This window comes from Melanostigma gelatinosum (assembly GCF_949748355.1).
Source record: "Melanostigma gelatinosum genome assembly, chromosome: 2".
Taxonomy (NCBI): Eukaryota; Metazoa; Chordata; class Actinopteri; order Perciformes; family Zoarcidae; genus Melanostigma; species Melanostigma gelatinosum.
This window is the reverse complement of record NC_136635.1, coordinates 28,509,840-28,519,166: the sequence shown is the minus strand read 5'-3', so window position 1 is coordinate 28,519,166 and position 9,327 is coordinate 28,509,840. Positions and strand designations below refer to the sequence as shown.

Below are 9,327 nucleotides of genomic sequence, written 5' to 3'. Positions count from 1 at the left end.
CTGGAGAGATCTTTTTAAATAAATTCCTTCATGAAACCACTGCTCTTAAGACATTCCCTCAAAAAGAAATATTTGTGTGGAAGTGGAATATATTTGTCCACCATATCTTTTCCCCCACTTTTCACGAAGGGATGGTCTGCGACTTTCATTCCAAAAGATCAGGATTAAGGTGAACAAACCAAGGTAGACCAGGCCGTTATGAGTTTGTGGAATAAAAAAAAATAAAAACATGTTCATCACATACTGCATGTGACCAGCACTGCCCAATGTCATTATCAACTGGCTGTACTTTATTAAAAACATGTAAAATCATGCATAAACATCAACTTATTGATGTCATCTGCATCATTACAAAGAGCCTTTACTCTGTGAAATCAAGTAAAGGTTCCTTTGACGTATACGTTCTTAAGCACTTCCAGAGAAATAGCCCAAGTGCGTCTGCGTTTAGATAAGGGTTGTGCTCCAGCCCTGAAGTCACGAGGTTCAGCCTTGCGACTCCACTTATCACACACACCAACTGTTGCCTGTGAGCGGGATAGTGAAAGCCGCCTGCTCACTGAGCTTTACATGCAAAGAGTAAGAGCTCATCATTCCCCTTAAAATAACCAGAAGAGCACAGAGTTGGCAGGAGTATTTATTGACATAGAAGTGCAACTATCCATCAACTCTCTTTTGAGCGTGGGCTGTAACAAAGCAATAAATATGGTTGGTATAAAAACATGCCAGCAATTGATGCAATCAGCTAAACATTTACAAAAATCGTAGCAGTCAGCTAAATGAGCTGCCAGGTAGAAACTTAAGGCAAGGCGGTGTTCTGCTTGCAGGCGGAGTACATGCTCCCTTTAGCTGATCGTATGACCTGCAATACAGAAAGAAAAAAAAAAAAACACGTCAGAATCTGACATTTGGACACAAAGATTATGTTACAGTAAAGTCTGATGATCAAGTTACCTTTGTTTGTTAAAAAGACTTCTGGATGTTGTTCAGGATGTTGCCGTAGACAAAGTTGAACAGTTGTTCCTTTGACTTGGTCCCATCTAGCTGCACTGTAATAGCAAACGCATTGAAAATCAACAGGAGAAACGTTGTCTGTAAATGACAAAGTAGTGATTGTTCCAAAAATGCACCAACTTACAGACGTCAACATCTGATGACTCCATGATGTTCTTGTGTTTCAAATACATGGGCCAGACGTGGCCATCGAATAGGCCGGGGGGGTCTGGCACCGTGTAGTTCCTAGAGCTGCAGAGAGACGCACAACACCAATTACAGAACGGTAATAAAGACAGCAGACCAGACTATACACGCCAGTTAAGAACAGCGTCTGAACACTGAGGCACTTACCACCTCCTCTTTTTGCATTCTTCATATGGGATGGAAATAAAGTAACGTTGGTTGAGCACGTCGAGCAAAGGTCTGCGAGGGAAGAGACAAATCAATATCAAGGCTGGCTGGCTGCATTCCTTTACAGTGAGAACGGTGACGTAAACAGCACATGTTCTTACCCATAGGTGTAAAGCAGAAAGCCCTCCACAATAAGGATGTGAGACTCTTCCTCATCCTTATCGTCAGACTTTGGGACAATCTCGGTATCCAGGGTATTATTGATGCCGTGAGACTTCTCAAACTTCACCGGGTTGTCCAGCCATGCATAGATGGTACTCATCATGGCGTCCATGTCCAGGGCAGCAAGGACTGAAACGCAAAAGGCGGGGAGAGAGGATGGAGGTGGAGGAAGAAATGTATAGAAAATTGCAAAGAAAAAATTGTCAGAAACAGTCTTCAACTTTGTCTATATTGCATGCAGATAAAAAAAAATGGAACAAAGCGTCACAGCAGCAGACAGACGAGACAAACACCCTCACAAATCCAGTCATAAAAACCCAGGCTTACCATCGTACTGCTTAAAGCCATCTTCACCAACTTCAATCTGATCTTGGGGCTGAAACATACATTGATAAGATGTACCACGGTACATTCCACTAGAGCTACACTCTGCTAGACGGATGGCTCTGACAGTGTTTTTACTCACTAGGTCAAAACAGGCAAGTGTAAACACCCCACCGACTTGTTACTCAGAGCGATCCCTTTGGTTAACGGTACCCCACAATTCAAAGAGGTGTGTGTGCATGTGGCTCACCTTGAAGAAGTCATCCTGATGTACCACACAACAGTTGGGCAGGTTCTTGATCAGCCTGTTGGTGAGGGTGGTTTTCCCTCCATTGGTTACGCTGAATGGAACACAGCAATAACGATACAATGAATGGTTGACAATGGGAGCCATTGTCATCTGATAAAGTGACAGATTAATGATTAACGTTTGACCATCACGTTAGATATTGAATCTGGCACATCCAGTTTAGGAAGTGCAGTTACAGCCTACATTCAACATGGCAGCTAATGCATGTTAAATATATGTAATTACACATTAGATACATTTTTAGTTGGTTCCACAATAAAACACTTTTTTTTAACCATAAAAAGCCATGCAGAGCAGTGTGTAGCATGCAACCACAAAAAGTACACTTTAAATAGATTTTAGGCGTCGTTATCTAACGTCACATGTAAAAATGGGTGTTTTACAGGTACAAATAAATCGCTGATTTGGTCATCTCTATTACATGCCAGGAACAGTTAGCTTTAGCTCTATTTATTGACAGACATTGCTAGAAAGGATTACAGAAACTGTAAAAAATGAACACAGCCATATTTGGCAACTGAACAGCAGGACAACAAAAGGAAAGAAACACTCTGGCGGATGTCATGAGCGCCCTCTCTCCACGTGTGCCGGTCTTCGAAGGCCTAGCAGCTTAACTTAGCCTGCTAGTTTAGCGAGCTTCATTCACTCAACTCACCCGCCGATGCCGATGATGTACTTCATGATTTCGGATGGTCAATGCTCGTTACAAAAAGTGTCGTTTGAGAGTTCAAAACGTCAGTAAACCGGTTCAGGATCACAGTGATCAGACGGGAAGAAAGCTTAAAAAGAGAAGGTTACAACGTCAACTATTTGATTCCTCCATGGCACTTAAGTTAAGTGAGTAAGGCGAGCGCAGAGACGAGATGTCACTCGGACGCGGTGTTCCACCGAGAGAGGGTCGTTTGCTCGTTGCAGCTACTACACATGCTGAGGAGAGGCGACGTGATTGGCTATTTAAACAGCCTCGAGCCACACAGAAAGCCCACAACAGCCAATCAGGAGCGAGTGTTACCGCAGCTCCACACCCTTCCTTCCTACACCCACTTCACACCTTCTAACCTAAAACCCCATAATGTAGTCTGTTTGTTTTTATACAATAAGTGAAAAATAAAAGTGAAAAAAAACAAAAGTAGAAAGTGATACTCCGATGTACCACTAAAGTAAAAGTAGTAATACCACAGTGTAGAAATACTCTGTTAAAAGTACAATACTTCAGTAAAAGTTCAAACATATTTGCATCAACATATTCCTAAATATATCAAAAGTGAAATGCAAAATAGTTTATTTGAGAAAAATATGTATTACATTGTTGCATTATAATTATTGCTGGATTATTTTGGTCATCACTTTAATGTTGTAGCTGGTAAATGTGGAGTTATTTTTAATTACTCTATATACTGCTGGGTATTTCATCTATAATAATAATACAAAAATCATAATTTATTTATAGATTTTTGGAAAAAGTACAATGTTTGCCTCCAAAATGTACTGGAGTACCCCCTTATTCATTTTCCATGCCAGCCTAGTTGCATTTATCAGTGTTATCAGCTGTACTCACTTAACACCAATACACACCAACAAACACACACGCACACACACACACACACACACACACACACACACACACACACACACACACACACACACACACACACACACACACACACACACACAATAAAGCTCATATTGGTGTCAGAATCAGAGACACAAACAAAAGACTAAAGGACAACATCTCTTGACACACTCACATTGCTGTGGTGTTTATTTCACCAGCCTGCAGCTGACCTCTCTCTGTTTAGTTTAGAAACTTCCCAACCGACTCCATGACACAGGTTTCTGAGGTTGCACCAAAATGTTACTTATGTTGGGGTTTACACCTCGAGAACCTCAGCTATGAGGCGGAGATCGCCAAGAGAAGTGGAATTCAGTTTGACTTCATTCTGCCAATTTGGAGGAGATTTTATTTACAACTATTTATTGCACAAAAGCTTTTATAATCATGGTTTTAAACTGATATAATGTTTGAAGGTGGTCAAGCTGTGATGAATAAACTTTGATTAATGCTGATGCATCACAACATGGACGCAGTATTTCAGTGTTGTAGTTGGACGAGGTGGAGAGCATTTTAATTACTTTATAGAATGCTGGACATTTCGATCACATTCTATCACCTGGTTATGTGTTTTGTAAAAAAAACAAAGTCAATTTGGAAGCAATTACATCAGATATTGCATTAATTATCTCTGAAATATGAGTATCGTGGTATAAGTACGAAATTACATAAAACGGCAAGTACAATAAAGTAACAGGTATGGAAAATGGTAAATTCTAATTCTAGTCTAAACATTGTATTTGCAAATCTGATATTTGCTCACATGCTTTTTATTTTGTTCCAGTTTTGGTCAATTTAGTGGCAATAAAACACATCTTAACGTAGCTGTAAAATTACGTGGTCTGCTGTTTTTCTTTTCCATCATAATGTCTTTTTTTTCCACAGGAACTGGCGGTGAGTTTAATACAAGTCTTCATTAGTGTGTCCACTGTCCACTCACACAAATATTGTGTTACACTTTCAGTCACGGGTGTGGAGGGCAGAGCATGAGTCGGCTTCCTCTCGATGAATTTTAGTAGTTGTGGCTTTATTGTCTCTTGTCTATTTCTAGTGGTGTGCGTAATAGCTCAGTGTTTCTCCCCAGCATGTAATGCAGATGTTAAGTCTGTCTGTATGGACACTTTGTGTCATATATCTAAATGGTCCATTCAGTGGAAATTCAGCTGTGGCTGTTTTTATTTCGCCGCAGTGTTTCCTGACATGAAGACCTGAGTTGCTGAATCAGCTGCGCAGCCCACATATGAATGTTTCATAAACCTGAGACCTGCGAGGTGTGTGAACTGACTGTACACTGTCCACACTGTGTCCTCCTCTCCACTGTTCAGCTGTCACATTTCACCTCACATCTTTTCAAGCAGTCACATTTGTGTCATCCGGCATTCTTCACATTTAATCTGATTGTATTCCATGAATGCCAGATTTTCTGCATGACCGCAGCTCGTTCACAGTGAATTCGTGGAAATATGAAATCTACCGTCCAATCCGGCCGTGTGATACAGTTGGTGGATCAAGTAAAATCGAGGGGTACGCAAGTGCTGTTTGCGGAATAAATCCTCAAATCCCTCTAAATGTTGTGAACTTTTGATATGACTGAGAGAGTTAATACCTGGCTGCCATCTGCTGGCTGTGATCAGACCTCAGTTTGAGAAGTTTTGGTCCTGTTTGTACTAATAAAGGCTGAAGATAACAAAAACACACACTCAAATCAGGCAGGCAGGGACTGTGACACGTTTATTATACTGTTATAGATCATTCTCAGTGGTGAAGTAGAAGAAGAAGACATCCAGACAAAGGAGAAACTCTTTCAGGAGACAACAAAAGTTGGTTTATTATCTGTTAATGTAAAGTACAGATGAGCATGATATGTGGTTCAGCTTTAATGATGGCAAAAAGTTCAGGAATTATTGAATAGTTGACGTTTTTCCCTCTTTGAGACACACCCAGTAGGGATAGACTGTTTTTTTGTCACACACAGTAACAAATACGAGCATGTGAGCGGAATAACAGTGAAGAAAATACTTTGAAACAACTCCAAAGGCATTCTGGGAAGTGACATTGAACCCAAGTAATGTGTTAGAAGAAATATTGAAGGTACATGCATTTGCAAGTGTGACAAATTTTACATTTCCTGGAGTAAATGATGATCAATGATTAAAAAAAATATTTCTGATAGAAAAAAACAATGTGTGCGAGAACCAAATCTAAAAACAAATGAAAACTGTGGCTGCTTCCTCAGTTTCTTGTCTGAAATTTAAAAAAAGATTGTGAGGTTGAAGTGTTTCAGTCTGCCTCTGTTTTCTTCTTAAGAGACAGTTAACCTAATTGCAGTACAAAGATATTCTGTTTTAAAGCCTTTCATGGGATTTCCACCAATACAACAAGATGTGTATTTTGTTCCTGCTCATGTAGGTCTGAAGGGAAACGAGGAGGTGGACTTTTAAAAAACAAGTAAATTCAACATTTAGAAACATTACAAAGGAGGGGGTCATCTTCAACTCTGTACACCTGATATAAGAGCAGTAAAGGAAGGTGTGTGTTTAAAAACAGTATTTAACCATGTGAGGATGGGACACACTGAGGCCCTGATAGGTAAACAAAATGCACCTTTACCTGTGAATGGGGGTTGTAAGCTAATTATATGGAAAATATTTCCCTTTATTTATTTCCTTTCTAGGAAACTTTCAAGATTACGTTAATTTTCCATTCAGTCCAGTAGGCGGCGGTAGTGCGCCTGCGCCACCAATAAAGAAGAAGACGAAGAAGAAGAATTTAAAAGATGAACAGACACCGAGACATAAAAGTAAGTAAATCGACGAACGAACGACAATGATTACTGACTCTTTACAATCATAACAAACATAACAATTAAGTCACGTGTGAACGTTATGTTGTTTAAACTTTTCAGCCATGTAACGTTGGTTAGTAGACTAAATTAAATACCTGAAGTTGTCTTCTTGACTTGCCAAGCTATGAGCTAATTGTCTGACGTTAGCTAGCTACCTTGCAAATCCTGTTGAAAGACTCGGATGTAAATGAAAATTGCTCTGTTGACGCTTCTTTGCGTTAGGTGTCTTGAATATCATAGTTTAAACTTTAAATGGTAAACGCGTTCACATCACTTAAGATATATTACATGAGAGCAGACAACAAGACTGTTGTAGCTGACGTTATTAAGTAGTGAAAGGACAGTTGATACGTCCGAGGCTGATGTTTATTACTAATGACTTTCTTTAATCAGTTTCAGCTCCACATATCTATCCACAAGGGATTATCCACTCCTCGTCTGCAAAAATGCAAGAATTGCTGCCATCCTGCCAAATTTCATTGTCCATTTTGTTTATCGTCTTCCTTCGAACCGACCAACTACTCCAGAGCCAGGCGTCACTTAGACAGGCATCTCAAGAAAAGCATTCATCTTCAAGGTAAAGTTTCATGACATATTTCGTTTTTGTGATTTACTTGACAGTATCAGCAAAGTTAATGAATCCCTAATTGATTCGTAATACAATGTGTTGTTTGTATATGTCAGGGTACACAGTCCACAGATGCAGGCTGGGCTGCAGGAATCAACCACACTACCACTGTGTGTACTGCCCAGCCACGCGGATAAGGAACCAAGATCTTAACAAGCATGTGCTAGTCTGCCTACAGAAGAGAGACTCACAATCATCCCAACTACACACCAAAGGATCAACCTCCCCTGCAAAGGATGACATCCTTTCATCTGACATAGTAAGCCTGTGACCATGTATGATGCACTTTACATTTAACAGTTAAGTTTTCTGATGATCTTGGGTATGAATGAAGTTCCTTCTTTTCTCATCCGTGAATGAACAGAGCTTTTTCTAGCTTTCCTCCATCACGTTTGACTGTCGGCAACATATTTTTTAAACCATCTTTTGTATTTTAATGACTGAATGGAAGCCGAACCGTTGCGCCTGTTGACTCTACAACCAGCCTGCACTTGTGCCAAAGCGTCACATTTTGTAATTTGTGATCTTGCGGTGTCTTTTGGATTCATTACGTCTGTAACTCCGTTGTTCTTCAGGACCTTTTTTGGCATCATAAGTTGCATGTGATGGGGTGTACTGGACAATCGACGTCCTGTATGTGAAGTCATGAGCTGCAGAAGGAGGGAGTCTACGTTTGTCAAGGATTTCCTGATAAAAACAAATCCGTCTTATCGTAAAACACTTCATAATCGATTGAATAGACTTGAATGTCAAAATCTTAGAAGAGACTTTTTTTTCAATTGCAAATGTTTTAAATGTTCGTTACATGCTAATGTGGACCGGTGGCCCAAACTTCTTCAGCCATCTTTGGATGTTTTCTCTATCACAAACATTATACCACCTAAAAGTTAAATCACTGTAATCAGACACCATACATATTATTTTGTTCTGCTTTGTCCTCACAGGAAAGCTGCGATGACGATGATGGTGACGATCTAACCGTCGTCACAGATCGGGACCACCAACGCAGCGGAGGAGCGAGCGGCAGCCAGCGAGAGACTCCTGTTGTTGTCCAAACTGTGCAGACAAACAGTGACAAACCACAGGACTGCGATGAATTCTACTTCATGAACCTTGTGAAAATGTTCAAAAAGTTGTCCCCGCAGAAAAAGGCAGAGGTCAGGATGAAAATCGAGAGACTCCTCTTCGAAGCCGAGTTTGACTAGAAAGGGTTTACGCGCACATCAACAAACGAGTGTTTCCTGTTTGTTACGGTTTATTGAAAGAATTGTAAGAAGTAGAGTTTCAGTATCTTTGCTTTAATTTGCCTTTTTTTTTGCAGACAAATCCTGTTACAGAATCACTATTGTTCTTAGAGTAGGGCCAACAATAAGATTTAAGCTCATGTTGTACAGCTGTTTGTGGAGGAATATCTTGGGTGAAAACTCCCAAACTCTCTGAAAGCAGATGTTTGTTGCAGAGGCTGTTTGAGTCCAGCTGGTAGCTGTATTTTTTTTACTCCCGGAGGCTCTGTGCTTTTATAGGAAAATGTGCAATACATGCAAGAAATACACATATATTCAGTTAGGCACAGACACCAACAGTGAGGACAGATGTGTCAGAGATGCTTCGTCCTCCACTGTATTCATTTCACAGAGATGAAAGCTGTTGCCAGGGGCCAAACATACCAGGACTGTGAGTTTAGCAGGGAATTGAGTGCCTAACAGGGTGTAATTACTCTTGTAAACAGCAGGCCAAAGCCCGGTAGTCCAGCGTGGAGAAGAATCCCAACATATCTATCGTGGTTGGGACAGTGTGTGAAGAAAGCCGGATGCAGCAAGTTCGTATTGGAAACGTTTGAGTTTAATTCTGTTCTGAGAGCTTCAAATTAAATGCAAAGTCATACTTTGACAGCAAAAAAACATTGATTAAATGATCGCAGTTCAAGATCAACAATGAATAATAATAAAAAAAAGAATGTACGGTAAAACAATGTTTATTTTCTACACGTCTTTCTACATATTTCACATTTGTTGTAAAAAGGATTTAAATGCAATGACACT

The 9,327-nt window shown here is 40.1% G+C and overlaps 1 protein-coding gene and 1 long non-coding RNA gene across 2 annotated transcripts; one reads left to right on the top strand and one right to left on the bottom strand.

Annotated features, from left to right (window-relative positions):
• Positions 1 to 618: 618 nt before the first annotated feature.
• Positions 619 to 3,114, bottom strand: mibp2 (muscle-specific beta 1 integrin binding protein 2). The gene is made up of 8 exons (XM_079295198.1): positions 2,856 to 3,114; positions 2,141 to 2,231; positions 1,894 to 1,942; positions 1,506 to 1,695; positions 1,345 to 1,416; positions 1,136 to 1,242; positions 952 to 1,046; positions 619 to 859 (listed from the first exon to the last, which is right to left on the bottom strand). Exons 1-7 carry the CDS (start codon positions 2,879 to 2,881, stop codon positions 961 to 963), a joined length of 621 nt encoding a protein of 206 aa, XP_079151324.1. The 5' UTR covers positions 2,882 to 3,114; the 3' UTR covers positions 619 to 859; positions 952 to 960.
• A 3,442-nt stretch (positions 3,115 to 6,556) lies between these two features.
• On the top strand, positions 6,557 to 9,242 carry LOC306789500. Its single transcript, XR_013772662.1, has 4 exons — positions 6,557 to 6,612; positions 7,051 to 7,234; positions 7,342 to 7,544; positions 8,230 to 9,242. It is a non-coding gene; the product is annotated as an uncharacterized lncRNA (long non-coding RNA).
• Positions 9,243 to 9,327: the final 85 nt, after the last annotated feature.

Bases quoted from the DNA above. Each gene is read 5' to 3' on its own strand.
- mibp2 (XM_079295198.1), bottom strand. From the start codon at position 2,881: ATGAAGTACATCATCGGCATCGGCGG. The intron at 1,696-1,893 runs GTAAGCCTGGGT...TTTGCGTTTCAG, and splicing joins TGGCTTTAAGCAGTACGATG to TCCTTGCTGCCCTGGACATG. The intron at 1,047-1,135 runs GTAAGTTGGTGC...TTGCTATTACAG, and splicing joins GTCATCAGATGTTGACGTCT to TGCAGCTAGATGGGACCAAG.